This window comes from Aspergillus campestris (assembly GCF_002847485.1).
Source record: "Aspergillus campestris IBT 28561 chromosome Unknown P168scaffold_5, whole genome shotgun sequence".
Classification (NCBI taxonomy): domain Eukaryota; kingdom Fungi; phylum Ascomycota; class Eurotiomycetes; order Eurotiales; family Aspergillaceae; genus Aspergillus; species Aspergillus campestris.
In genome coordinates, this window is record NW_020194340.1 from 1,050,925 (window position 1) to 1,078,707 (window position 27,783).

At 52.3% G+C, this 27,783-nt stretch overlaps 13 protein-coding genes across 13 annotated transcripts; 9 read left to right on the plus strand and 4 right to left on the minus strand.

Annotated features, from left to right (window-relative positions):
* Positions 1 to 1,620: 1,620 nt before the first annotated feature.
* On the plus strand, positions 1,621 to 2,782 carry P168DRAFT_304062 (esterase/lipase family protein; the record flags this gene model as incomplete). Its single annotated transcript, XM_024838815.1, has 3 exons — positions 1,621 to 2,076; positions 2,136 to 2,459; positions 2,616 to 2,782. The coding sequence occupies 3 exons, from the start codon at positions 1,621 to 1,623 to the stop codon at positions 2,748 to 2,750; spliced, it is 915 nt and encodes a 304-aa protein (XP_024693549.1). The 3' UTR covers positions 2,751 to 2,782.
* A 234-nt stretch (positions 2,783 to 3,016) lies between these two features.
* P168DRAFT_317996 (ankyrin repeat domain-containing protein) lies at positions 3,017 to 3,469 on the plus strand (the record flags this gene model as incomplete). The annotated part of the gene is made up of 1 exon (XM_024840162.1): positions 3,017 to 3,469. The coding sequence occupies one exon, from the start codon at positions 3,017 to 3,019 to the stop codon at positions 3,467 to 3,469; it is 453 nt and encodes a 150-aa protein (XP_024693550.1).
* Positions 3,470 to 4,414: 945 nt separating this feature from the next.
* P168DRAFT_310439 (uncharacterized protein) lies at positions 4,415 to 6,255 on the plus strand (the record flags this gene model as incomplete). Its single annotated transcript, XM_024839396.1, has 6 exons — positions 4,415 to 4,721; positions 4,784 to 4,889; positions 4,943 to 5,105; positions 5,153 to 5,235; positions 5,282 to 5,482; positions 5,544 to 6,255. The coding sequence occupies 6 exons, from the start codon at positions 4,415 to 4,417 to the stop codon at positions 6,253 to 6,255; spliced, it is 1,572 nt and encodes a 523-aa protein (XP_024693551.1).
* Positions 6,256 to 6,863: 608 nt separating this feature from the next.
* On the minus strand, positions 6,864 to 8,813 carry P168DRAFT_304064 (uncharacterized protein; the record flags this gene model as incomplete). The annotated part of the gene is made up of 4 exons (XM_024838816.1): positions 6,864 to 7,230; positions 7,317 to 7,795; positions 7,879 to 8,683; positions 8,758 to 8,813. 4 exons carry the CDS (start codon positions 8,811 to 8,813, stop codon positions 6,864 to 6,866), a joined length of 1,707 nt encoding a protein of 568 aa, XP_024693552.1.
* A 519-nt stretch (positions 8,814 to 9,332) lies between these two features.
* On the plus strand, positions 9,333 to 10,397 carry P168DRAFT_281311 (NmrA-like family protein; the record flags this gene model as incomplete). Its single annotated transcript, XM_024835923.1, has 4 exons — positions 9,333 to 9,852; positions 9,889 to 9,945; positions 10,020 to 10,182; positions 10,235 to 10,397. 4 exons carry the CDS (start codon positions 9,333 to 9,335, stop codon positions 10,395 to 10,397), a joined length of 903 nt encoding a protein of 300 aa, XP_024693553.1.
* Positions 10,398 to 11,964: 1,567 nt separating this feature from the next.
* On the plus strand, positions 11,965 to 12,533 carry P168DRAFT_281312 (uncharacterized protein; the record flags this gene model as incomplete). Its single annotated transcript, XM_024835924.1, has 3 exons — positions 11,965 to 12,115; positions 12,175 to 12,240; positions 12,298 to 12,533. 3 exons carry the CDS (start codon positions 11,965 to 11,967, stop codon positions 12,531 to 12,533), a joined length of 453 nt encoding a protein of 150 aa, XP_024693554.1.
* Positions 12,534 to 13,115: 582 nt separating this feature from the next.
* P168DRAFT_318001 (carboxylesterase family protein) lies at positions 13,116 to 14,918 on the minus strand (the record flags this gene model as incomplete). The annotated part of the gene is made up of 8 exons (XM_024840163.1): positions 13,116 to 13,219; positions 13,269 to 13,361; positions 13,409 to 13,506; positions 13,563 to 13,693; positions 13,772 to 14,053; positions 14,121 to 14,237; positions 14,288 to 14,366; positions 14,416 to 14,918. 8 exons carry the CDS (start codon positions 14,916 to 14,918, stop codon positions 13,116 to 13,118), a joined length of 1,407 nt encoding a protein of 468 aa, XP_024693555.1.
* Positions 14,919 to 16,444: 1,526 nt separating this feature from the next.
* P168DRAFT_318002 (uncharacterized protein) lies at positions 16,445 to 18,106 on the plus strand (the record flags this gene model as incomplete). Its single annotated transcript, XM_024840164.1, has 2 exons — positions 16,445 to 16,515; positions 16,576 to 18,106. The coding sequence occupies 2 exons, from the start codon at positions 16,445 to 16,447 to the stop codon at positions 18,104 to 18,106; spliced, it is 1,602 nt and encodes a 533-aa protein (XP_024693556.1).
* Positions 18,107 to 18,553: 447 nt separating this feature from the next.
* On the plus strand, positions 18,554 to 20,000 carry P168DRAFT_318003 (MCT family MFS transporter; the record flags this gene model as incomplete). Its single annotated transcript, XM_024840165.1, has 4 exons — positions 18,554 to 18,690; positions 18,741 to 19,328; positions 19,384 to 19,479; positions 19,550 to 20,000. 4 exons carry the CDS (start codon positions 18,554 to 18,556, stop codon positions 19,998 to 20,000), a joined length of 1,272 nt encoding a protein of 423 aa, XP_024693557.1.
* A 129-nt stretch (positions 20,001 to 20,129) lies between these two features.
* P168DRAFT_251945 (acyl-CoA dehydrogenase family protein) lies at positions 20,130 to 21,434 on the minus strand (the record flags this gene model as incomplete). The annotated part of the gene is made up of 2 exons (XM_024834290.1): positions 21,203 to 21,434; positions 20,130 to 21,136 (listed from the first exon to the last, which is right to left on the minus strand). Exons 1-2 carry the CDS (start codon positions 21,396 to 21,398, stop codon positions 20,130 to 20,132), a joined length of 1,203 nt encoding a protein of 400 aa, XP_024693558.1. The 5' UTR covers positions 21,399 to 21,434.
* A 337-nt stretch (positions 21,435 to 21,771) lies between these two features.
* P168DRAFT_281317 (CaiB/BaiF CoA transferase family protein) lies at positions 21,772 to 22,989 on the plus strand (the record flags this gene model as incomplete). The annotated part of the gene is made up of 1 exon (XM_024835925.1): positions 21,772 to 22,989. One exon carries the CDS (start codon positions 21,772 to 21,774, stop codon positions 22,987 to 22,989), a length of 1,218 nt encoding a protein of 405 aa, XP_024693559.1.
* A 594-nt stretch (positions 22,990 to 23,583) lies between these two features.
* On the plus strand, positions 23,584 to 25,895 carry P168DRAFT_318006 (Zn(II)2Cys6 transcription factor; the record flags this gene model as incomplete). The annotated part of the gene is made up of 7 exons (XM_024840166.1): positions 23,584 to 23,741; positions 23,803 to 24,573; positions 24,620 to 24,686; positions 24,735 to 24,924; positions 24,970 to 25,150; positions 25,197 to 25,355; positions 25,400 to 25,895. The coding sequence occupies 7 exons, from the start codon at positions 23,584 to 23,586 to the stop codon at positions 25,893 to 25,895; spliced, it is 2,022 nt and encodes a 673-aa protein (XP_024693560.1).
* Positions 25,896 to 26,070: 175 nt separating this feature from the next.
* P168DRAFT_251949 (SDR family oxidoreductase) lies at positions 26,071 to 27,357 on the minus strand (the record flags this gene model as incomplete). The annotated part of the gene is made up of 2 exons (XM_024834291.1): positions 26,071 to 26,847; positions 26,938 to 27,357. Coding segments are annotated over 2 exons (1,197 nt in total), but the record flags the coding sequence as incomplete, so codon positions are not given.
* Positions 27,358 to 27,783: the final 426 nt, after the last annotated feature.

Consider the following 27,783-nt stretch of genomic DNA (forward strand, 5'->3'; position numbering starts at 1 on the left):
TCCGCCTCGCCCCAGAATGAAGAACATACGGCGCAGAAATCGACGTCTGGTCCGCAAGAAACCGCATAATAGCAATCTCATTCAGAACCTTCTCCCCAGGGAAGAACACAGCCCCCGGCTACGAGAACCGTAACACGACATGACCTTGTTTGCGCTCCGTGTACTTCATCCGCAGGGAAATATTGTAGAAACCTTTATTGAGTATGGCAATCCTGGTGGCACTCCCGCTGTTGTATTTGAGAATAAACCCGCCGAGTGGTCTCAGGATTTCGATCTCTAGGAATTAGAGAAGCCAGGTGTCGGATGTTGACTCGACTTATTCTCAGGATAGGTTGTCGGGGCGCATTTGGAGGTGCTTAGGGGGGATGTTGAATGGGTTGGATTGTGGGTGCAAGAATGCATTGAGATGGAGGGATCGTCGTGTTATAACTTGGCGCACTGGGTATACAGTCATTTATAGAGATCAAAAGTATCATGTCACCTCTTCTAGCGGCGTGGTCATTCTTTCCCTTATTTGAAACATAAGCTATTGGCTAGATGCATGTGTTTCTATGTGCACGGAATAGAGGACATCAGTGGGTCACTTTTGGAGCTCTTCCATGACTAGCCCCCTAGGGCTATTCTTATGATCACAACGCTTGATCACAGACAGATCTATATTTAGAACTACAATAGCAAAGCAATCCCAGCCAACGATTGACACACCGTATACTTGCAGGGATACTGCCTGTTTGCTTTCGGTCCCACTCTCATTTCCGCTGCCAGCGGTCCACGCTGCGGCCTCCGTTGTAGCCAATCATCCGGCCCTAACCCTAAGCGCCTGTGTGAGAACGAATCACACCCACCTCATTAGACCATGACTTGGATGGGTTGACAAGTTGGAGACCCTGGAACATGGGTTAAACATTCCAGTCCACAGCGCAAATGCCCTTAAGGGGAAAGAGGACGACGCTGCCCGCCACAAGTCAGGGGAAGTCGTTTGAACCCATGAAGCGAGGATTTTCTGGTGCATGAAAAGAGAACAGTGAGGTAGAGTAACTTGTTTGTCTCGAGAGCTTACTGTCAATTCAATTACTGACATTTGCAAACAAAATACGTGAGTATCTTATCACACAGTGATCTTTGAGGTTGTCTATCCATCTTGTGGAAAGTGAGACAGAATTACTGGTATGATCCAGCATTAAACTGCACAATTAGCTCGGAATTTCCAGATATCAAGAGTGAAGGAGCAATTATCCCTCTTGGGTGCACGTGTATATATGCGCTATTGTGCTCTAGCGAGTGCTTGTCTGTTGATCCCGATCACGGTGTGCTATCATCGTCCCGACTACAGTGGGACGCCAAATATTTCCAATATTCCCCCTCCCCTGCCCGTATTTTTGCCAAATCTTCGTACAGGGGCTTGAAAGTATTTGGTGCCACTCTCACTATAATATTCTGGATCAATTATTGAAATATATCCCGTGATCATGATCCTTGTCCTGTGGCCAACCGCCTCGTACGAGCCCGACCTGATAGCTACTCCTTTTCTGACGGGACCCTCACAGGCTTGCTACCAAGACATCTGACTTTGAATTTAATCTCTAAACGGGTGAAAGAGAGATAGAAAAACATACAACCATGCATGCGTTCGATAAACTACGGAGGAAGTTCAGGAAGAAGACTACCGGCAAGAGTGCTGCTGCTCGAAATGAAGTGGGAGGTGCTGCTGGTAAGGTGAAACCCTCGAACTCGTCCAGTTCGGCCCATAATCTCGTATCTTCAATCACAAATTTGTTTCCTGGGAACAAAGTCAAGGGCATTAAAGTTTTACATGCCCCGCCCAAGCCTGATGTGGATATCGTCTTTCTCCACGGCCTCACAGGCCGCGCCGACAAAACATTTTTTCATACCAAGACACAGAAATACTGGCCCGTGAATTTACTCCGACGAGATCTCCCCAATGCTCGCATCCTCTCCTTTGGGTACCATGCGGATCTCGGTAGATCTTTTCGGCCGGTTGGGCAAAACACCCTCGAGAGTCACGCCTCAAACTTGGTCAATGACCTAGCCCGTGTAAGAGAAGCTGATGAGTCTGTAGGTCATTTTCATCAATCTATCATTTGTCACAAAGTTCTCATGGCCTGTGCGTGTAGGAAGTACCTCAAGAGATCATTTTCGTTGCCCATAGTCTGGGCGGGCTCGTGGTGAAAAAGGCGATGGAAGTTTCTGAACATTCCGCCGACGAACACTTGATGCAGATTGAAAAAGAGACAGTGGGCATTGCTTTCTTGGGCACCCCTCATCGCGGAGCAGATATTGCCCCTTTCACCGACGCTATTGCCAATATCGTAAAAATCTCAGGCGTAAGAACCAACGCCAAGATTCTCGATACGCTTGAGAGAAACTCTCAGGTCCTTGGAGGGGTCGAAACCTACTTCGATAATTGGATAAGAAAAAACAATGGCCGTATTAGGCTGGTATGTTTTTACGAGGAACTGGAAGTTCCTGGAGTCGGAATGGTTGTTGAACAAGAATCTGCAATCATTGCTGGATGGCCTTATCTATCAATCCATGCAAACCACATGGTGGGGCTCCACTCCCTCCGTTGTGTAGGCTTTGCTAACGTTTTGTAGGATATGGCACGGTTTTCGAGGGTAGAGGACGACGGGTACCAGCGCATCAGTGGGGAGCTCAAGAGATGGACACGACGCCCAGGCAAGCGCCTAGGTCAATTTGTTGTGCGGGGCCAGAAGAAGAATTTGGACTAAGGCTGCAAGGAGTAGACATTACCGTTTCTGAGGATCATGTGCAGGATGTTGAAGCTGCTCGAGCTGTCTGAATTGATAAGTTGGGCCTTCAAGAGGATGACGTGATCAAGCTTTCTATCCCCCCCAGGTTAAGTGAAGGTCAGATAATCGAGGAATCTATGGCATGGTTCAATAAGATTCCGAATTCCAAGCAAGGATAAGACAAAGAACAAGGTGTCGCATTGCTTTGGCTCTATGGCGATTCAGAAGCTGGGAGAACTTTCATAATGTCTTATGTTTCGAAGAATCTCCATATTCAGTTTGGATATGCGAAGAACTGGGAAGTTGCGACTATAATCTGTTCCGTTCCGATCTGCCGTCCGTCTCTTAATACACAGGCTGAATGGTACGGCAACTCTCTCCGAACTGCTTCTCAAAAGGCCACGACGAAATTGCAACTGCTTCTCGACAAAGGTGCCGATGTCAATGCTTGGGACGACAATTATGATCATACTTCCCAGCCTCATTTCAAAGACGGCGACGAGAAGACCATGCATTTCCTTCTTGGTAAAGGTGCTAATCTCAAGATCCAGACTGGCTATTATGGCAATGTTCTTCCTGCCACCTCTCAAAACTGTCACGAAGAAGTCGTACAGCTGCTGCTCAGCAAAGATGCTAATATCAACACACACAGCAGGGATTTTTATAGCAAGAATCTGATGGCTGCCAAGGCGGCCTAAAGGAGTATCAATATACAAATAACAATACGAGCATTCTGGCAATTAGAGTACGTATATGTTACTTACGGATCTATTACCACTGCCACTCTCTTTACAGTTAACTGTGTTGTAATCCTAGAGACCAAATCTGTCATCCTGGAAGAAATGGATGTCGTCTTTGCTAGTTCTGCTGCCCGTGGTATCCCCCCAATCAAGCATATCTGGCTAAGTCGGATTTTGATCGGGAACTCGCAAAATGGATTGCCATTAGATGCAGCAGAGATGAGGAAGCAATCAGACACGAGTAGATAGTTGGCTTGGATCCCGAAGACATATTAGATATGACTGTTTGGTCCTTGTGTGGATATGGTCGAGTGGTGTTATTCCCCAGTATATACTGTGGAATCGGCCCGACCCGACATCGGTGGGTCTCGTACCCAATTTTTAGAACGAGATCTCATCAGATCATCTTCTAAACAATCTCAACACTTGTCCGATCTGGTATTATTGGACCTTTTGCAACTTAAACGCATTTCCCGCTGACATACCGCGGCAACCCAAAAATCCAATCGATCTACCTTGTGATAATCATGCTAATATACTATCTGGGATAACACGATGCTACTAACTTAGTCTCATCGTATCATGCCGTGGAAATGAGGGGTAATGCACGGGGCCCTTGTCTTGTCCGGCATCATTGGCTCTGCATCTCGATCGCATAAAATGATAGACGTTTTGCGGATCTTTTACTGGGCAATGGCAGCAAAGGCCACGCTTCAAACAATGCACGATAGACACCGCTAGTTGTAAGGGGCAAGTTCTCTCGCACCTTAAAGATGAGCATTCGCAATTTCTGTTTTCTCAACCACAGCCTGGAACAAAGAAATGGCAAAATCAGTCGGAGAAGATAAAACATCAAATACGTCGTCGCAGTCGCGCGACGATGAGACGCCGCAAGATGGGTTGATGATCTCCGCTGGATCGCAGCATCTTCATCGGAAGCTGCGCGGTCGAGAAGTCCAGCTCTTCGCAGTTGGGGGTGCGATTGGAACGTCCCTTTTTGTCCAGATGGGCGCTGTTTTGCCCAAGGGGGGACCGGCGGGATTGTTTCTGGGCTTTGTTGTCTATGGTACTGTCATCCTGTGCGTCAATCAATGCTTCGCCGAAATGGTGTGCTACCTGCCCATACCGTGCCCATATGTGCGACTGGCCAGTCACTGGGTAGACGAAGCGTTTGGGCTGGCTATGGGGTACAATTTTTTCCTGAATATGGGTATGTTATCTGCGACTTTTCTACTTTTATTTGCACGCTCTGACGTGCTCTGGATCGATAAGCACTTGGGATACCCTATGAAATCGTCGCGATCAATGTCCTGCTCACGTACTGGACCGATGAGGTTCCGGTGGCGGCTGTGGTGGCGGCATGCATAGTACTCTACGCGTATGACGACCTTGGATTCGAGGAAACGAGCAGGGGTGGCTGATCGACAACAGGGGTCTGAACATTCTAACAGTTCGGTACTTTGGGATATCTGAGTTCTACCTTTCAATCTTCAAGATATTTCTTATGCTGGCACTTATGCTATACACCTTCATCACGATGCTTGGGGGCAATCCGCAAGGCGATCGCTATGGTTTCAGATATTGGAACGACCCGGTAAGTCTGCCCCGTGCTGGTTGGTCATTATCTCATGGGGTTTCTAGGGCGCCTTTGTATCCTACCTGGTCCCAGGCGACGGGGGTAGGTTCTGCGGTCTACTTGCTTGCATGATCCAGGCTTCTTTCACGTATGACGCAAACGCTGTCTCGCTGTCCATTAGTAACCTGAAACAGGATGGTCGGCCCGGAATACATATCGATGGCAGCAGCTGAAGCAGAGCGGCCTCGGTCGGTCATGCGAAAAGCCTACTCAGCATTCGTCTGGCGCCTGATGTTCTTCTTTCTCGGAGGTGCTCTCTGTATGGGGATTGTCCTCCCCTACGACGACCCAACACTCAAGGCGAGACTCGAAAGCGGCAGTGGAACCGGCGCAGCGTAAGTCCAACTCTTGTGGAAAAACGAACCTGCCTGGTCAGATTCCAACTAAAACGAACAGGTCCCCCTACGTAATCTCCATGACCAACTTCCGCATTCGAGGCGTGCCATCACTTGTCAACGCCCTTATCATGACCTCAGTCTTCTCAGCGGGAAACAACCTTGTCTTCTCAGGGTCCCGACTTCTCTACGGAATGGCCCTCGACGGACAGGCACCCTCCATCTTGGCACATTGCAACAAGCGTGGGCTGCCCTACATCGCAGTCGCCGTGACCATGGTATTCTCCGCATTGGGCTTTCTACAAGTGAGCAGCAGTTCAGCCCAGGTCCTCGACTGGCTGGTCAGCGTGCTCACGGCCTCATACCTCATCAACTACTTCGGCACCTGCATCACATACCTGCACTTCCATGCGTCGCTGCAACGGAACGGAGTCGACCGCGCAACACTTCCGTATAAAGGCCGCCTGCCGCAGCCGTTCGCGGCGTGGTACGCGGTGTTCGGCACGGGTATCATGACCTTGGTTCTGGGATTTGATCTCTTCTTCCCAGGACATTGGGAGTTGGCTGGCTTCTTTCTCAACTACACCATGATTGGTTTCTTCATTGTCTGCTTTGTTTCCTGGAAGGTTGTCAAGCGGACGAAGTACGTCTGGCCCGGTACGGCGGATTTGAGCTTCAATGGCCTGAAGGAGCAGATTGATGCTTATGAGGAGAGTTATGTGCCCCCGGTTCGTGGGCGCATATCGAGGGTGTTGAATAGCTATTTCGAGTAGAACGCTGTCTTGCCATGGATATCCATACACATGCATATGGTGGAGTCAGCATGCTTTTGCCGATCATGAAAATAGACCACGGGGTGGTCTCTCTTGAGATGGTTTGACTCGGTGGGTACCGGAGAGCAAAACTAGGGTAGTACCTTGCATATTCCGTAAGAGCGTGATTTTCGCTTCTTTCATGTCGGTCATCGTTTCTGCAATATGTACTATAGCTCCCATACTGCAAAGGCACGTCCACTTAGACTTTCCTGGAGATCGGTGGTGAATTGCCCCACTACGCTAAAACGTTGGCCCATTGGGGGGAAATATTATATAGAGTGAGCTTTATATATCTAGTGGGCCTACATAGCTGGTCACCGGAGTTTAATCGACAGGGGTGGCGGTTGTCTTGGTCTTATTACTACTCCCTCTCTTGCCGTCCATAAAGATATAGCTATAGAAATAGTACACAACACCGATGGTTCCATATAGTCTCTGGAGAAAGCACCATCTTCAACAACACAGGCAAATTCAATACTATCAGCTACAAGACTTGCTCGACCTTGCTATTAAGACGAGTCAGGGCTGTTTGTTTATTTCTTTTCTAAAGAGATCATACAAGATACCTATAAATGCATCCACTCCGAAAAGTCAAGCGCACGTGACGGGCCTAGATTTCCCACCTCTAGCAGGGCCAGCTCCTCCCTGCCAAAAATGTTGTTATTCCTTTCTTGTAATGTATGAGGGCCCACTGTTCTTTCACCTCTAGGAGGCTTACTCGGGCTCTTCTGGTGGTTCGCCTGAAAAGCCACCTCGAAAAGACGTCGTAGACCTGCGCCGAAGTAGCGTGACAGGACGACGCTGTCAGCGGGTAGATGGTCAAGGGCGGCTCTGGCTTTTTCTAGGTCCTGCATACAGGATATAGATATCGGGGACCAGGGGTCTGTCTTTACGTGGATGAGAGGCACAATCAGAGCGTGGAAGAAGGCATAGCTGGTCATTTTTGTTAGCGTCACCTACAAAGGCGTAGACGGTGTAGTACTACTGCGTACATGCAGTAGATTTTATGAAATACTCACAGGGTAAATGCTAGAGTCAGGCGGGAATAGCGGCCATGGGAAAGAGAGTCTGCAATCGTGTTAATTGTGGTCCGCGCGATTGTCAGACCCTCAGCGCGGCAGCGAGCCTCGCCTGCACTGTCCTGGTATGTGGGTCCGCCGGCTGTAGAGGACCTTCTAAACCAGTGTAACAGTATCGGCCGACGAATGAGGAGTCGAAGATTTTGATCGCACAGGATCTGGCGGCAGCGAGCCGTGAAGTGCCATTCTGGCCGCGCGGAACGATCTCCCACTTGTACGCAAAATGATGAGCTGCGATGCCATGCATCGATTGTCTGCTCAGCCTCCTCAACATCCTTTGGTGTTACCAGTGGAGTTGAAAGTAGCTGGCGATAGATCTTATTTGCCATGCGATGATAGCTGGATTGTTGGATCAGGCCGGTGTAGATCGTCGTATCGTCGGTTTGGGGTGGGAACACTGTGCTTGACGCTGTGAGGGTCTTGGAGATTGCTCAGCTGTAGCTGCACAAGAGGGGGGGATCGCATTACGAACGTTTTCATGGATATTTGAGATCGGGCTCACGGTAATTAGATTGTCATCTGGCAAGAGCAGTGGCCGTCCGTACATCTTGGCCGAACAGCTTTCGGCGCAATAAACACTCCACCACACTCGCCGGCGAACTTCTTTGTCCAGTTCGCACAGCGAGATAGGAGGGTTGGTGTGGAGATTAAGAGCAATTGAAATTCGAAGCGCTGTCCCAATGTAATAGTCGCTCTCTTCGGCGCTGCCTTGCTTCTGCGCAAAATAGCTAAGCAAGATCAAAGCCTGGACAATGCAAATATGAACCTGGTCTGTGATCGGCATTGTCTGAAACTGATGCTGCGCTTGCATGAAGAGTTTGATATCAAAGCCCTCTGGCACCTGTGGTGTCAGCCAAGCTCCGATAGCTAATACTGATTGCACCAATAAATGAAATGCAGGTTGCAGCGACTGACTACCGAGGTCACGGCGGAAAGTCTCCTCATTTACCAATGGGTATAGAACATGATACCGTTCAAAATAGCTGTGCACAAACTGAGTCTGTTCCTCCACGGTGACCAGAGAGGCAGAATGGGGTTGGCACTCGATACCAGTAGCAAAGCGAGGTGCCGGCTGTTCCGAAATCGATTCATCGTTCACCATCCCATGGCTGCTGAGTTGGGACGACAGACCGTCCATAAACGCGATGCTATCACGAAGGTTGTCTGAGGTAATATATGTCTCAGGCCCATCTATAGTCTCATCAAGGAGTAGGTTCTGTGTTAGGGATTCCATGTCTCCGCCTGGGAACAACCTCCGCAGTGCAGTCTCAAGGACGTGTAGCCGGGTTTCGACCGCAGTGAGGTGCCTACAACATGTTGTCAAAACATTGACTGCTTCGGATTCAACGATGGGTGCCTTACTCTCGCGTCAAGGGCGTACGTGCGGCCCTTGAAACGTAGAGGCATTCCCGGCCGTGGCGCACACACGGCCCACATGGTTGCGTTTTGGAACACTTTACAGACTACCGGTCAATAGAGTGGCACATTGCAATGGAGTCAGCATCCCTACAACCTTTGCTTTTCGAGCCCGGCATTCGAGACACTAGATAGGGAGTCATATCAGCAATCAACGATCGGCACACGCGAGAAGGGCGTATCGGCACTGAGTTTACCGCAGGGACGTGCGAGTTTCGACCGAAGACCCGCTGCTCCGGGTTTTCACCTTGCATGGCCAGGGAGAGCAGGTGGCCGGGTGTCTGGGCATTGCTCAGACTGACTGTACAATGTCTTTGCTGGTAATTGACATGATCAATTAATCAGACAGTCCGGAAGGATCGGCGATGACCTTAGCGATCTCCACTCGCGGAGTACCTTGTACCGGCGGTCTGATTGGCCGCCTACAGTGACGTCTCCACTGCATTCCAAGCCCTATATAAACCGACTGCACATCCAGGTTGACATAGTACCTTAACTACCTTAGTGTTCGCTGTTCATTGCAAGTTCCCAGTCTTCATCATGCCGCTTACTGTTGGAATTGCCGGCATTACTGGCAAGTTTGCACGTCTGGTCCTGAAAAATTTGTGCCGCTCCTCGGGCGTGCAGATTCGTGGATTCTGTCGCAACCCCTCGAAGCTGCCAGCCAAGTTCCGTGACTCCCCTGATGTCACCATCGTACAAGGTTCCTCGGATGATGTGGACGTCCTGCGCATCTTTGTCCGAGGCTGCGATGTCGTGATCTGCTGCTACCTTGGCGATAACACTCTAATGACAGAGGGCCAGAAGCTGCTCGTTGACGCATGTGACGCAGAAAAGGTCGATCGTTACATTGCTAGCGACTACTCTCTCGACTTCACCAAGCTTGAATATGGTCAGCTCCCCGCTAAGGATCCGATGAAGCACGTAAAGGACCATCTAGACTCTAAGAAACATGTCGAGGGTGTTCATGTCTTGATTGGCGCCTTCATGGAAACCTTCTGGAGTGGCTATTTCAATGTCTGGCATCCGGAAGAGTGCAAGTTGTCGTTCTATGGGAATGGTGACGAGATTTGAGAGTCGACAACCTACGAAACAGCGGCGGAATATGTCGCTGCCGTGGCAAGAGATCCGAGTGCCACTGGCTTGCAGCACTGTGAGTTCCCCGGCGTGCCTAGATTATGTATCGACAATAGTTCCTCATCCTGCTGACCTTCTGTCACCCTATAGTCCTTGGCGACCGCAGATCAATTCATGGAATTGCGGATGATTTCGCCCAGGTTTATGGGAAGAAGCCGCAACTCGAGCGCTTGGGTTCTCTAGACGATCTTTATAAGGCAATGCAGGCAACCTTCAACAAAGACCCATCGAACATCTTTGCCTACCTTGCAATGTAAGCGTTCTGCCACTTACCTGAATCACTCGAACTGACTTTGCACGCTCAGGTTCTATCAGTACTACTGCACGAACGGGCAAGCTTATTTGAAGCCCGAATTAGACAACCGCAAGTACCCAGAGATTACTCCAGTCACTTTCAAGAAGTTCCTGCAGGACCATAAGATGGAAGAGCTGAGCGATTCGTATCAGAATGCTGGGTCAGATGTGTGATTTCTTTATTCGCGTGCTTCCGCTGGAAAGCAGGTTCTATTGTTTACCATGTAACACCCTACGTGAATGGCGTAATATTCTAGACATATTGAAGGTCAGTAGATAGTACAACAGCTCGTTTAACCGTGTTAGACGCGACCTACCTGGTCTTCCCAAAACTGTGTCCGGATCGTCCAATATGGCGTTCCCATAAATTAATTATTTGTCGCCGCTTGTGACTCCAAGTACCTCGTTGCGTTGAATCTTCCCGACCAGTATTCTTGTAGAAGAACGCACAGCATGCCGACCTATGCTGAGCCGTATTTTCAGCTGCCTCGCATATTTGGGGGTGCGGAAGGAATGACCGTTGAGGTCCATCCAACCGCTGTTCGCTTCTTCGACAAAATCAACACGGGTGTTTATACCTTGTATTCTTGACAGCACTCGTAGGGGGTATCAAAGCTTATATGTGGTGTAACATAATTGATAACATCGAGCATGTCAAATATGACAGCCAGGACAGCAAAACATTCGTGGATTACACGCGTTGTACCACGCTACTTGCACTCTCCTAGAGGACTAGTGTATAATAGTTCCATTGTGCCGTTGTTCACCTTTTTAGGAAGGGGATGTTTTTGACTAGTCGAGGCCCATACCCCGAGAAAGGCTCCCACAGCTGGCTACAAGAGCTCAATCCATAGTCCACAGCCAACTTGCACCTAGGGCCGGGTATCCTGACACTGTTTCCACCCCCCGTTTCCGTCTGAGAAGATGTAACGATAGAACTCATACACTACCACCCGTTCATCAATTCGCACATTCCAGCTCTCCTAGCAGTAGATGCATACATTCCCGGGTCATTACATTGATGCCAAGCCTATCAGGCAATCTGTTCACCCACTCCCTCGGATATGGTCCCGGTGACGGAGATCGATAGTGCGCTCAGAAGACATTCTGAGAACGTCTTGTAGTACAAACTCCTGTGGGGGCGTTATAGACTATGCTGCGATGCCGCGGTAGCCAGTGAGACGTTGCCGTGGTATGTTGGAGCATTCCTGGGGGTAGTGGATCTGCACTGGGCGTCGACGGTGCCAGGCTGACTTACAACCAATATATTGTTGAGGATATCAGCCAGGTCAAGCCCTCCCAAAGTGTAGGTCGGCATTTTGATGTAGCGGCTGTTATATTACGCGTGGAATTTGCTAAATGTACATGGACTGATTGAGGGGGGATGGTGTGTGTTTGCTCTTGGAGCTGGAATATTGATCTGACAAATATTGAAGAGCTGAACGGTACTCATTGAGCTGTACCCATGCAAGACTGCTCAGCTGGGTACCTGATCGAATAATTCCCAATGTAAAGGCGCATACAAGAAGGAGAAAGTCTCCGGAAACAGAACATCTTGATCTTGGAAATATGTAAAGCTTTCAATTATCGGAATGTGCCCTGCAATCAGGGATCTGAACCCTTGTTAGCCATCCTCAGATGAGATTTAAATACCTCTGCTTTCCCACTAATTTCTTCTTGTCATCCACCTTCCATACCGCCGCTCAAGAATTGAAGACCTCCAAAGAAACATCTATCTAACATGAAGTTTACCACTGCCGTTTCCGCCTTCGTGCTTGCTGGCTCCGTTCACGGCCAGAACTGGCTACAGAACGCCCTGAATTCCTGCCTGCAGTCGGAGCAGGAATGCCAGGCCAAGCTGGGCAGCCAGATGGCGTACCAGGACATTGTTTGTGAGTTACAAGTTAAAAGCTGACCCGGAGGCAATCACCAGCTAATTGCTTATTACCAGGCCCCGACCAGAGCGGTGTTTTCCGTGCCGCTGGCGACGAACTTTGGAGAGTGTGGTGCGATCAGAGTACGTCAAGACACCCGCAATGTTATAGCCCCAAATGGTATAATTAACGCAGAACAGAGAGCGAAAGGGGCAGCGAGATTTCAGTCGTCTCCGCTACCTCTAACCATGACTGCCTGGACAAGTGCGACCAGGTCAAGGTGTGTTCCAGTGGTGATTATGAAATTGCTACGGGGCGCTGCAGGCTCCTGGAGGGCGGCGTCAAAGTCGTCGGTCCCTTCTATGACGGGTACCGTGTGCCTGCACCGGGGTTCATTGCTTTCAACCATGTTGGCCGAATGGATAAGATTAATTAGGTGTCTGGTCACCGCGGCTGGATCTCTATTGTTTGAGATAGCTGGAGGGGGAGGAGAGAAGGGGTTGCTAGTGTACTGAGGCCATCCTGCCACCGTCTATTTATAAGAAAGAGAATATTATAATAGTTGTGTGAGTCCTCAGTTCCGTTATTGATTGCTGGTAGAATTCTGATGGTAGTGATAAACCTATTTGGTCAAAAAGGCCTTGGTGGTATAGCCCTACCAAGACTGTAGTCTCTATCATGTATACTACGCCAATGTCTCAAGTGGTTGGTCAATTCTGCTTGTAACACTGGAAATCTATTGACTTCCAATTTCTTAAAGTGACTTCGGTGTATACCTTCAACATCCATTGGCATAGCACCTTGGAATAGTAGCCAGCACATACCAAGCCATCCACTACATAAGCTAGGGTAAATATCTAACCCGAGAACGCCGTATATTAGATCTGACCGCAGGAATAAACCGAGAGCCATCGCAACGGCGATCCCACGTATCAGGAGATGAAAACGTCGCCACTTGCGCACTACCAGTAGCCAGATCTACCAGTGTGTTTTCTATCCTAGTCAGACCCCCTGTCGCTTATCGTTTTTTCGGTCCTTCAGACTTACTAGTAGGATCATATTGAGGCCACCCCAAACGAGCCAGGCCGTTGTGGGGATCTTTCGCAAACGCCACCCAAGCATCTGCTTTTGTTAATCACTATGTAGAGACACCTGGGCATGGCATGCTCACCTTGAATGTATCGACTATCGGCGATCTCGCGCGGGGTGGACGCAATTCCGGTCCCGCTCATATTGTACGATCCAAATACAGCGGGTAGATCGCCTTGTTGGTGGGTTAGTCTAGAAATACAAGGTGGGTATAACACTCACTGCCATGGTAGGCGCCTAGCCATGGGACGGGGCTGATGTTGGTGTAGTTTCCGTGGTAGACATAGCGGTAGGTGGGGATGTTGCTCTGCAAGCGTAGTCTAGAGACAGTCAGCTGTGGTACAATTATAAAGAAGTTATGGATGGGGAAATATACTGGGCCGTCTCGTGCGTGGGACAGTTGAATTCGGTTTGCGAGCGCGCGTACATGGCGGACTCATTGATCGCCTTGGAGCTGAGATTGTAAACAATGGCGAGTTCACGGTCGACGATGCCGATTAATGTCGGCTGGTATACAGGCTTTTGTTAGCTTATTATGACCAGGCCGAGTAGTACTAGGCAAGGTAATGCCTGGAAACAGCTCACCACGGGAGTGATCTTCCCCTGCCGCGATAGTACAGAGTAGTCTGGAAAGACGGTGATATTGTCTTGGACAGGGTAGAATGTATTGCCAGATGCCCTCACCGCATCGATAATCTGGTCAATTGGCTGCTCGCGCATGCATTTCAGCGTATCCTGTCCGGATCCGCACCCCAGCGCCGTGGATACCTCGGTCCAATTGGCTTGGGCATGGAGAATGTCGTTGTTCCACATGCCTGCAACGCCTGATTGGAGGATAGCGCCGTGGACGAGAGGGTCGTCGTGGTGCTGGAACTGTTAGACTAGGTGTTGATGTTGGTGCATACTGAAATTGGAGAATATGAGAGATACGCACTGCGTAGAGATACATGTCTGTCGAGACAGCCCCAGCTGACTGGCCAAAGAGCAAGATGCGATCCGGATCGCCGCCAAATTGCGCAATGTTCTGGTGTACCCATTCAATGGCCATGCGCTGGCCGGCGGTTAATCAAGATTGTAATGGAATTGGATACAGCGACGAACCTGGTCGCGCAATCCCACATTCTGCTGGGCTGGAGGGATGCCCGGAGCACCCGGGTATCCGAAGATCGTCAGACGATACCTGTCCCTGTTCAATACCAGTTGGCTGTTCTGGGGTACAAGAGACCCACTGGATACTGACGACAATAACATCCTCATTGTCGCGTACAATGTAACTCCCGTCCATGAATGGTGATGAGGGGCTGCCCTGGTAGAACACACCCCCGTGGATGAACACCATCACCGCAGCTTTTCCGTTGCGACTAGGGTGCGCTGCCGCAGAGGCCCAGACATTTACGCGCAGACAGTCTTCCGACATGCTACTCGAGCTTCCCTGGAGATATGGCAGCACGCTGATGATTGACTCATTCGAGGGACTGTACACGCCGGGGCATATTGGCGGGAGTACGTCGGCGACGAAGGGTTTCTGCACAGGCGATTTGGCGACTGGGAGGGCAAAGCGTCGCCCGCCAACGGGGGGCTCTGCGTATGGGATACCGAGGAATGCGCGAACAGTTCGTGACGTAGTGTTGTAGAATCCTTGGATGGGTCCACTGGTCGTGTTGACGAGTAACTCCGTGGTCTGAACCTGCAGGACTAGGAGAGCGGTTAGGGCTAGATTCGGGATACGCATGGCGGTATATTTTCGAAGTACCCGACGGGATATCATCACACTGGCTTCATCCTAGGGTAGCGCAGAGAAGAGTCATTTATATTGCTGCTGCCTGTGTCGTCTGGAGAAGCTCGACCGTTGACCATCGGCACGGTGCATAAGCGACATCACTGTCAACGTCTATCTCAGACACGACAACGTGGAGAAAACGTGGCTATCAGGCGGAAGCTTGACTCGAGCGCATTTATGCAGAGGCTTCTACGTACTTCACTGAGAATTATGACTGCCACTGCTACATGAGGCAGGGTATATCACTGGTCGATGTATGTCAGACGTCGGAAGTCTGACACTCAATCTCCGTCTATGTCGCAGATGTCGGCACATCTGTTTCCGACATCCTCACGACACACTCCGAGATGAAGATTAATGAATATGTGCAATAAGTCTACTGCTATTCCGTGCTCGGCGCAACGGACATATCTCCTGTATCGTGGTGGCCCTCGTGGCCACACGTTGTGGCCAGGGACGACTTCGTGTTGCCTCTCAAACCACGGTGGGGACGAATGTGTGAGGGTTCCAGTCAGATGGCTCGACGCTGAGACTAACAGTAATTTTTCAGGAAATTTCAGGAACATATTGACACTAGTACAAATACTACCGTTAGACTTTGGACAGGTCAGACAGACGATGTGCGTGCTCATCTCGACACGGGAGTCCACGAGCGGCTGACGTTCCACCAAGGCCTGATGTTGTATGGGGTCTGCAGGCTACTAGGATCATGGATGTAATCATCTTCTATTCTTCAATTTCATTATATTGCTAATCTGAATAATCACTACCTTTAGGCCGATGTTTGCTTCTGACAACGTCCACACTGCAGCGATCCGCTTCCCCGTCCACAGCCCGTCTCCTTCCAGAGTCGATCACCACCTTTCCAAATCGATCGAGTCGCTTCCTTGGGTGAAGCGCTGACATGCAAAAAGACCCTGTGCTCAGATCTCACCCCGGTCGGACTTCAAATTACTATATCAACTCTTCCACTTTGGGAAACTCAAAGGCCGTCGGAGTGGCACGAGGAAACGGCCAATCAACCGACACGCACGGATATCTACATCCCCGGCCAAACCAGGGTCGCACTGGTCAAAACATAGCGATCATGGCCAATCGGAAAGTGAGGGTCGACGGCCAGGTGGAAGCATTGGATGGTCGTTTTAGTCGCTGACTCCGCTGATGGAGGACAAAGAAAGGGCAGGGGGCCAGACTTTAGCGTGACGATAGATCTACTCGGGCGCAGCCACGGCGCGTCATGCCCTCACTCGAACCCAAAGAAAAAAGGGGGGTCCAGACACCAGTGCAATTCAGAGAACCCGTCTGGGTGGTTTAACTTTCTTTGTTCGGGGTTTTCCGCTGGATGGATGCCCGAGTGTCTCCCCCATGTCTCTGAAACGGACCCTACAAGATGGAGCTCCTCCACGGTGCACAATGCGGGTATCCTTCAATCATGTTTTGCAAGTCGACAAAGAGCGTGCCGAGCTATGGAGCACAGAATGGAGTCACAATCTCTGGTCCGCAAGCGCAAGAAACACCATAAATCGAGGAACGGCTGCTGGACGTGCAAGTGAGTACTCACCACCACCGACAGGCGTCTAAGGCTCATGGCAACTGACCAAGCAAACAGAAAACGGCGCGTCAAATGCGACGAAGCCAAACCGAGCTGCCAGCGCTGTCGTCGCACCGGATGGGTCTGTCGATGGGATGAGCCCAACACATCGCGCGCGCGCAAGGTCGCGCACTTGCAGGTCCCCGCGACCCTGCAGCTGCGTCTGTTCAACACCCGACGGGAGTGCATCTGCTTCGACTTCTTCCGCGGACAAACCGTGCATGAACTCAGCGGATGGTTCACCTCGTACTTCTGGCAGAGTTTGGTGTTGCAGATGACCCACGAGGATGCCGTGGTTCGCCGGGCGGCCATCGCCCTAGGGGCCCTGCACATCGAGGGTGCCGCTCGTCGGCATCCGGGCGGGGCGTTCTATGCGCTGCAGTATTACGGCCAGTCGATGTCGGGCCTTCGACACCAGCTGGGACGCGGGAAACTTATGCCGGACGAGGCCGACGTCTGCCTGACGACGTGCCTACTCCTCACCTGCTTCGAGGTCGTGCGGCAGGAATTCCAGTCGGCCCAGATGCATTACGAGTCCGGGATGAAGATTCTCCAGCTCTGCAGCAATGACAGCCCCGAGCCGGAGACGTTACGTCGCCAGCGGCAACTCCCCTACTACACACGGGCGCTGGTTGAGCACTTCGCCCTGCTAGAGATCCAGATCATATCCTTCTTCGAGTGGAAACCCAATAACCCCAGCATCGGCTGGGTCTACGGTCGCATCTCAGATATCCATATCCCGGACGCTTTCCACACCATCCAGGAGGCCAAGGGAACCTTTGCGCTGCTGAAGAGCACCGCCCTCAACCGGATCATGCAAGAGACCAACGCGAAGAGCTTTCCCATACACCGCGTCGACCTGAACGACGGTCTGCCCACGCTGCCCGATATAACAGAAACCAACGACGATCAGCCCGGCCCCGGGGATCTAGGCAATCTGATCATGGGGGTGCAGCAGGTCCTCGAGCGGTGGTACCAAGCATTCGAGGCCCTGATGGTCGCGCTACCACCGACCCTGGACGCGGAGCAGCAGCGGATGGCGCTCGTCCTCCGGTTCCTCTACATTATTTTCAAGATCGCGCTGGTGCGCAACCCCGTACGCGGGGAGATGAGCTACGACGATCTGCTACCCGAGTTTGAGGAGGCACTCGATCAGGCCCGGGCGGCGCTGTCGCTGCGCGATACACTTGAGGCCGAGCGGTCCTCGATGTTTGCGTTGGGTCTCGGCGTCATCTACCCGCTGTTCTTCATCGCCGTGCGCTGTCGCCATCGCACCTTGCGATACCGTGCACTCGACATCTTGTCGCTCGCACCGCATCGGGAGGGCTTCTGGGAAGCCACGAGTGCGACGCGCGTCACTCGGGCCCTGGTGGAGTTGGAAGAGCAGGACCGTGTACCGGGCACGGTCGGTCCCGAGGGCATCTGGCCGGAGATGCGCGTTATGGGGGTGAACTGCGGGATTTCCCACGGGCATGTCGCCGTTATCGAGGTGTTGCGATCGTTCTCGAAAGAAACTCTTTGTATTCCATTGGGCGACGCGGAGGTGTAGTCTGCAGGCTGGCGTTGGTGTGGCGTGTTTACTGGCTCTGTTTACCGTTGTTTTATCATAATTCCCATGGCTATCAATCCGATTCTCTCTCGTATAGACATTGTTGCGCCGCCGATCTATCCCATCGCCGTGGACGATGGGCTAGTCTGGGTTCGCTCCGATTTGCGAGGACGATCAATTCCGAAGATCCGTCTATGCATTCTCACCTCGAACTATGACAAATATACTCAGCCGTTCAATAGTGACGACGCCACTGCTGCAGGAGCCGTCCCAATCTGTCACACGGGTGGCTACAGCCTCAGCGCCCGCGGATCTTTATTGCTTTTTCACGAAAAGCAAACCTCACCGAATTTCTTGATTCCGCACTATAAGTAGCATGGATTGGACGGTCAGCTCGAAGGAAAAGGTCTCGTGGATCGTCGCGGTAGATTTACATGTCTGACGAGTATGTCGTCCACGTCGTCCAAAGAAGTATCACCTGGCCCTGGGGAGAGTCAACTGCCGCCAGAAGAGGGTAGACAAGGCTGGCTGTGTCTGGTGGGCTCTTTTCTCTGTCTGTTCAGCTCGTTCGGGTTTTTGAATGCGTAAGCCTCTCATTCTATATTTCTATAGCCTAGTATGCTAACCAACCCAGCATCGGCATCTTCCAAGCCACCTACGAGGAAACCCTACTACGCGACTATTCCCCTTCATCCATCTCATGGATCTTCGCCATCCAGGTCGCCCTCATGTGGGCTCCAGGGCCCCTCTACGGTCGCGTTATCGACACGTACGGCCCCGCCCCAGTGCTCTACCCGGGCTGTCTTCTAGCCGTCCTGGGCCTCTGCATGACCAGCATAGCGCACGAATACTACCAGATATTCCTGGCGCAGGGTCTCTGCTTTGGTCTCGGCGCCGGAGCCATTTTCACCTCCGCAATGGTTTGCGTTGGACAGTGGTTTGTGCGACGGCGTGGTCTCGCGGCTGGTATTGCGACCAGCGGGAGCAGTCTCGGAGGTGTCGTCTTCCCGATCTTCTTGCATAAAGTGATGAGCCAGGTCGGGTTCTTCACGGCTGTGCGGTATGCTGCGCTCTTAGTGGGTATTCTGCTGGCTATTGCGTGTCTGCTGGTGCGACGGCGTCTGCCGGTGAAGAAGTGGGATGGGGATGCGAAGTGGATGGATATGCGTCTGCTGAAGGAGACGTCGTTTGCGTCGTATACGTTTGGATGCTTTTGTGTGATGTATGCTACTGTCTTTTGCCTTCTAAGGATGGTACTAACGGATCTGGTTCAACAGGTGGGGACTCTGGGCTCCCTTCGACTATCTCACCAGCATGGCCATGGAGAAGGGCTTCTCAACGGGCCTCGCCTCGTATCTCATCTCCATTCTCAAGTGCGTTTCTTCATCTCCATCTACCTCCCTCCCCTACCTCTCTCTCTGTTCAATACTAACATAACGATAGCGCCGCCTCCATCCCCGGCCGCATCCTCCCTCCCCACTTATCCGACAAGCTCGGCCACTTCAACATGCTCACCACCTGCTCAATCGGCACCGGCGCCTCAATGCTCGTTCTCTGGCTCCCCTTCAATTTCCACCCCTCTCACGCCGGCATCATCATCTTTGCTATCGCATACGGCTTCTTCAGTGGCGGCGTCGTGTCCCTCGTCATGCCTTGCGCTGCTAAAATGGGCGACCTCGCTACGCTGGGCCAACGGTTTGGAACGTTCCAGCTGATTATATCGGTGAGCTCGCTGACTGGCATGCCCCTTATGGGTGCTATCCTTCGTCATCAGGGGGATACAAACTTTTCCGGGTTGCAGATTTTTGCGGGAGTTGCTTGTTTGGTGGGGGCTGGGTTTTTGGCGCTTTCGACGCGCATGCAGGGGGTGTTGAAGGGAACGACTCGTGTATAGACATAGAGGAAGTCATTGGAAAATGGGTATAGATTGGCTTGACGGGTATATGTACATCTAAATGTTATCACAACCAATACCTTAATATTATACAACGTACTGTATTCTAAACGTATATATATATTCCCCTTAATAACTCCGCGGCAGCTGCAACACCTTCTCGCTGATGAAATTCAAAATCATCTCCCGACTCACGGGCGCAATCCGCGGCACCAGACACTCCCGCAGGTACCGTTCCACATCGTACTCCATGGCATATCCCATCCCGCCGTGCGTCAGGACCGCCCGCTCGCACGCCGTAAACGCCGCCTCGGCCGCAAGGTACTTGGCACTGTTCGCAGCCACACCGATCGACTGGAACGGGATCGACTCGTCCGTCTGGGACGCATCGTACAGACGCGCCGCATGGTAAGTCGCCAGCTTGGCCGCCTCGAGCTTCATATAGGCATCCGCCAGCGGATGCGCAATGCCCTGGTTCTGGCCTATCGAGCGACCAAAGACGACCCGATCGTTGGCGTACTGGGCGGCGCGCTCCAGAGCAGCATAGCCAAGACCGAGCGCCTCACCAGCAAGCAGACACCGCTCGGCGTTCATGCCGTGCAGGATAATTCGGAAGCCGTCGTTCTCATTGCCGATGAGCGTATCCGCCGCGACGGGATAGTTCTCGAAGAAAACTTCGTTAGCGTCAACACCGCGCCCTCCCATCTTCTTAATCTTCCGCATATCGAGCCCGTTGTTCTCCGCGCGCTCGAGGGGAATGCAGAACATCGACAGCCCCTGCGTCGGCTTCTGCACTTCTTCCAGTGGCGTCGTCCGCGCCAGCAGGATCATCCGCGACGCGACCTGCGCGCACGTGATCCAGATCTTCTGCCCCGTGATGGAGTACCCGTCGGGGGTCTTGCTCGCCAACGTTTTCAGCTTCAGCGTCTCGAGACCAGTGTTCGGCTCCGTGACGCCAAAACACGTCCGCCACGTGCCGTTAATGATGTTGGGGATGGTCTCCTCTACTTGGGCCTTGGAGCCGAAGCGCGCGAGCGGCTGCGTCGCGTAGACGTTGGCGTGGATGGACTGCGCGCCTTGCATGCCGGCGCCGGACTGTGTGATTGTCTGCATCATCATTGTTGCTTCCGAGATGCCTGTTTCGTATTAGCCGCTCTGTTTGCGCTTTTCATTGAGAGCGTGAGTAGAGTGCGGAGGCGTACCAAGGCCGGCCCCGCCTAGCTCCTCCGGCAGGGCAATGCCCAACCAGCCATCTTTGGCCAGCGCGGCGTGGAATTCCTTCGGATCGAGCTCATTCTGGTCGCGCTCTTGCCAGTAGGTGTTGGGGAAGCGGGAACAAATGCCTGATATGGCGTCGCGGACTGTCAACTGCTCTTCGGAGAACCCGGTCAGGTCCATTAGCGGACGCTGCGCGGTTGTGGAGAAGGTTCGCGGGAGGTGTCTCCGGGCGAGGGAGGTCGCGACCCGGGGGTTAGAACCTCCCAACCGGCTGCATAGTGATCTTGAAGCACGTAGGCAGTTCATTATTGCTGTTAATCAAGACAATGGCTCCGGAAAGGTTGATGAGGATAGATAAGTCGGGGAAGGCGAATTTAAATGCGGAGGAGTCCCAAGTGACCGGCACGTAACCGCTGTCGGCTTTTTGCCTTTACCCCACACTTTATCAACATATAGCCGGATCCACCCCGATTCCCCTCATGCCTGCCGAGGTCATATATAGATCTCTCCTCAACAACAATCACGCCTCAATTACAATATCCTATCACTGAAAATGCCACCCAGACCTCTCAGACTCATTCGACTCCCCCAGGCGCGCTATGCCTCCAGCAACTCCCAACCCAAACCCCTCGCAGGCATCACAGTCGTCAGCCTGGAACAAGCCATCGCAGCACCCTTCTGCACGCGCCAGCTCGCCGACCTCGGCGCGCGCGTCATCAAAATTGAGCGCCCGAAAGTCGGCGACTTTGCGCGCAATTACGACACACGCGTCAACGGGCTCGCCTCGCACTTCGTCTGGACCAACCGCTCCAAAGAGAGTCTTGCCCTAGACCTCAAAAACCCGCGCCACCACGCCGTCCTCACCCGCCTCCTGCAAAAGACCGACGTCCTCGTGCAGAACCTCGCCCCCGGCGCCGCCGCCCGCCTGGGCCTCTCCCATGCTACCCTTAAAGCGCAGCACCCCTCCCTCATCGTCTGCAACATCTCCGGCTACGGGCCCGACGGGCCCTACCGCGACAAGAAAGCCTACGACCTGCTCATCCAAAGCGAAGCCGGCATGCTCTCTGTGACCGGAACGGGCACTGAGCCCGCCAAGGTAGGCATCTCCATCGCGGACATCTCCGCCGGCAGCTACGCCTATTCCAACATTCTAGCGGCGCTGCTCCAGCGCGCGTCGGACCCCACCCGCTCTGGCCGCAATATCGACATCTCCATGTTGGAGAGCATGGTCGAGTGGATGTCTTTTCCCATGTATTATGCCTACGGCGGCGCGGGAGGGCCCGTTCCTGCTGGCGCGTCCCACGCGGCGATCTACCCCTACGGCCCGTTTGCGACGGGCGACGGCAAGACTGTTATGTTGGGGATTCAGAACGAGCGGGAGTGGGCGGCATTCTGTGAGCGCGTGCTGGTAAGGCCGGAGCTGGTGGCTGATGAGCGTTTTGGCGATAATTCGCGGAGGTCGAAGAACCGTGAGGCGCTGAGGGAGGTTATCGTTGAGGCGTTTTCGTCGCTGTCGGCGGAGCAGGTCATTGAGCGTCTGGATAAGGCGTCTATTGCGAATGCTAGCGTTAATGATATGCAGGGGGTTTGGGACCATCCTCAGCTTAGGGCACGAGGTCGGTGGACGGAGGTTGATACGCCTAAGGGGAGGGTGCCGGCTTTGTTGCCGCCGGGGATGGATGAGGGTGATGCGCAGATGGAGGCCGTGCCGGATGTGGGGGCGCATAATAGAGCGATTTTAGAAGAGTTGGGGATTGATGAGGATATCTAGACTTCTTGGGTGTATATACTGGTTTGTTTCACATTTGTGTTCTAGAGATATGCGGTTTATTCTTGGTAGAATATATTATTCGTGGCCCTGGCCACTTTATCTTATATCTACGAACGTTAGTCCAGACTTCCTATCAGTTGGTACTTAGTAGGTTTAATTGTATACTGCATATTTTCTTGGTCCCTTTTTTCGTATTATTTACTATCCAACTCAGAGTTCATTTGTTTATTCATTTCTTAATCAGCGCTCGGATTGATGTGACTGTAACAGAGTGGATGAAGGTATGTTTACTAGACCACGATTACATTTAGATTATAGATTTGTCAAATATGGCGCCAGCATTACTTATACTGAAACGTTCTCTAGTTTTTCAATAGCAGTAAACTGTAATCAAATCCAACAGCGCTGTTGTTGAACATAGAATACACTGTAAACCCATCTCGCCTATATGCCTAGTTGCCAAGACCTATCCAGGACGCAAATAGCCGACTCGGCTCGGCTATCTGGAACGTCAATCATTTCCACTCGCTTTCTTCAATCAACATTCCTGTTCTCATCACTCTAGACAATACTACTATACACGTATAATACAACATGGCCGATAGTCCACATCGGACACGCTCCCGTGCGCGTCAGGCATGTCTCCACTGTAATCGCCGTCGCATCAAATGCAATGTGCTGTCTCAACGGCCTTGCCACAACTGTATCTCGCAGAACGTGCCCTGCGAGCTGGGAGTGTCGAAGCGAGGAAAGTGCGTGTCTTTACCTCTACATCTTCACGATCTCCTACAATAGAGTTTAACCCGTTTCTAGGTATCCCCGCAAAAAGCCGCCTCCACCGATCACTCCAAGATCTGAGCCCGACACCCCGTTGGCGGATGCGACCCAGTTGGCCCGCGGGGAGGGTCCGCTCCCCCAGCGCATCCCAATGGCGCCCCGAAGCCCCTGGATCACCCCCGAGTCGGCCTCTTCGGCCCAGCCGACCGTATTCCTGGGCGAGTCCAGTCCATTGACGTGTGTGATCGACGAAGGGCGTCGCTCTTCCCCCGACAAGGGATCGGCACTCAAGACCCGCCTACACTATGCCATCCCCGAGCGTCTGGATTCAACCAGCGCGCGCGACGACGTGATGCGTGCGCACAAGGCTCAAATGGAGATCCAGCTGTCCTCAGCCGGAGCCTTTTCCTACCCACCGCTTGAGACGCGCGAGACACTGCTGAAAGCATACTTCGATTGGTTCCACCCTTGCTTTCCCATCCTTGATCGTGCTGCGGTTCAGCAGTTGTATTCCCAGGGAACCATCTCGCCGCTTTTGCTCCAGTCTATGCTCTTCATTGGTGTCAGTTTGTGTACGGATGATGAGTTCGCTCGTACGGACTTTGCGATCCGCTACCATGCCAAATTTCTCTTTTATAGCCGAGCCAAGGCCCTCTATGACGCCGACTGGGAGACAAACAAGACCGTTAAACTGCAGTCGATTTTTATGCTCAGTTTCTGGCGCGGTGGGCCATCGGAAGAGCGCGATACGTGGTCCTGGCTGGGAGTTGCCATCAGCTTGGCACAGAAACGTGGCATGCACATGATGTGAGTTTGACGGGTAAAGCGAAATGACGCCGCTGACGAAGTCTAGGTCTAAATTTTCGTTCCATTCGCCGCGTGAAGCGAAGCTGTGGAAGCGGATTTGGTGGGCTTTATATGTGAGTATACCACAGTGACCCGTGCGGGATTTTTTCTCACCAGAGTAGATTCGGGACCAGCAGAGTGCAGCTGCCCTTGGGCTTCCCCCTCGCATTCGTGATGAGGACTGCGCAGTGGCCATGTTGCAGCCCGACGATGTGTTGGATGATGAGGTTTCTGGGGAGCAGCATATATTCGGCACTCAGTGTGCCACTGAGGTTCCATATCCGGTCGAGATGGCCAAACTTGCCCGAATCCGTATGCCGCTCTTCTCCTGCACCGTTACTCTTACTGACGATATAGTGCACAATATCGTGTCCTCCCAGTATCTGCCAGTGCACTCAACGAGGGTAACTTCCTCTCGTGCCGCTCTATGTCAGCAATTATGCGAGTGGGAAGCTCAAATCCCTGAGGAGTTGAAGCTAGACCGTGGCACAACCCCTAAGGACACCTTCCTTGCAGGTCTCCTCCACATGACTTACAAGTATGTAACTTATCTCATTGTCTGTATCACTATGCTAATTTACCAGTAACCTGTATATTTTGCTGTATCGGTCCTCTTTTCTGTATCCACCCAACGAGGGGCTGGAACAGCCAGGACAGGCCGCGCTGGACGCCGCCACGAGGAGCACCCGCATCATTGAGGATATGCTGTCGCACAATCTGGTGCAGCACGGCCCGACACATCTGTACGTTACATGAACCTCACAGCCTACCACATCTAACAAGATAGAATCACCCACGCCTTTTCCACCCTCTGTATCCACACAATCCACTGCCGACGCGCATCCGGCACAACACGAAAACTCGCAGAACACCGCGCGCGCCTCTGCCTTCTTGGTCTCCAAGAGCTGCAAAAATCCTGGGATCTGGAAAACTGGGTCTTGGATTTGTTCTTCCGGTGTTTAGATGATTGCACTGCGCGTAATCTTCGACTACCGGACCACACACACCCCGCGACAGAAGCTCGGCACAGCGTCAGCAATGAGACACCAGAGACGCATACACCGCATTACTCAGACGATATAACTACAAGCCATTCCACTGATGCGACCCTGGATGTCTCTCTACAAGCTGCTTCTGCTGCCCAGGCTGACCTGAGCGCCCCCAGCGAGTGGTTTGGTGGGCTGTTTAACTTCACCGATGACTATACCGACGTCCTGGGGACTGCACCGTCTCAGGAACCGTCGAATCTGCAGAACCTGGAATTTCTATATCGGTTTCTCTAAGAGCGCTTCCTACATATGCGAAGAATTGCTTAATCTGTGCTCTCGTGCTGGGTTTACCAAGCTTTTCTACCTGGTTAAGCCTGGAGTAACGGAATTGGAAAAAAACCTCCGCTGATGACCCCAAGGCGTCTCCGAACTCATAACAATATTCGCAAGAACTACCTATCTAGAAAGAAGGAATAATCCCAGCCGCGCGATACCTCTCAAACGTCGTATACCACGTCGCCTTGATATCTCGCTCCTCTTTAGCGGGACCCCAAGCAGCATGCATCCTTGTCAGATCAACCTGTCTATCAAAATCAAACTGACTGAGCAGGAAGAACGGTACAAACGGCAGGCTCTTATCATCACCTTTCCCATGGTGATGGCCCGTCCGCAGCCCATAATCCTTCTCCATCTTGGCCCAGTCATCCTGATGTTCTTCTAAAAAAGCAGCGGCCTCCGGTCCGCCCTCCACCGGGGCGACCCCCTTGAGGCCAAAATACTCGCAGACCACAGGCCACTTCTCCTCCCAGCTCGACGGCACCGCGTTGTCAGAAACATTGAAGCTGCCTCCCGCGATGCCGGGCTCCTCCGTGTGCAACGACAGGTGGATGCAGAATCGCGCGATAATATCCTGGCTGGAGTCGTTGCTCAACGCCTTCCAGCTTTTGGCGGTCCCTGGGAAGATGGCCTCTGTGCCTGGACCGTGGATGTACCGGAATAAGGCGAGGTACAAGACGATCCACTGCGCAAGATTGTGAAGGGAGTTGTTCGGCACAAAGCCGATGATGATGTCGGGGCGCACGTCGACGTGCGTCCAGGGCTTGTTGGCTGACGCGGTGCGGAGGAAGTCGAGCTGGTAAGTGTAGAAGAGCTCGCTGCGGTACGGCTCGGAGAGCGGAGGGTGGGTTTCTTTCAGCGGGAGGTTGTCTGCGAAGGGGAAGTTCTCCAGAAGGTGGACTCCGTATTCCTGGTTTACCGAAACAAATCATTAGCTTTGTTACTAGAGACGGGGACGGCGATTGTGCTCAACGCATTGCAGGAATCAGCATTAACAGACCTTAACACCAGTCGGCAGAGCCACGACCTTCAAATTCACACTGAGCTTCTCCACCGCAAGGACAACCTTCTTCAACATGCCCACGTTGATGTCGATCTCTCTCGCGTTGTCACTGTCAAAGACATACGCGCAGAAGTAGATGGCAGTTACGCCTTCGATGTGGGGGACTCGTTTCTGTAGCTCGTCCTGTACTCCTGCTTCGTCGTTTCCGACGAGGTCCAGCCCCGACACGAGCTGTAGCTTCGATGAGGCAGGCCACTGCGCGTCTTTTGCGCTCAGGGGGCGGTTTGTAAAGGCAGTTACGTGTTGGAACGCATCTGCGGAGGGATAGTCGCTCAGTAAAGCGTTGACGAATGCCCAGCCGTTGATGCCACTGGCGCCGAACACTAGGGCGTGCGGGGGTGGGGATGCGCTTCCCATTTTATTTTTCTAGTCTTTGTGTGTGCTCAGGCTGGCTGTTGGATAGTTGATAATTGGTTTGTAAGGTCAGTGAGACTAGAGGATAATTTTCAGGAATATGCCGTTTTAAATAGCGTAAGGGGGCCACATACAGGCTATGCGCAGCTGAGGGGTTGGGGGCCGGGCAGATCCCCACCGCAAAGGAGTGGGGTGGCCAACTCGAGATGATCATGTTGACACTGACCGGTCATGTCGGTTCTCGGCGTATTGCGTGGAGCTTTCTTGTGTTTGTTCTTTTGATACTCTTGGCCGATCCCCACCTAGGGTTGCAGTGCCGACAAGCTAGTAAATGGACTAGCAGGGGATGGTGACAAGGGTGCTTTGAAGAAACATTAATATCGCTGTATAATATCACGGGATGGCTTGCCCTAAAACCTGATCTGGTCT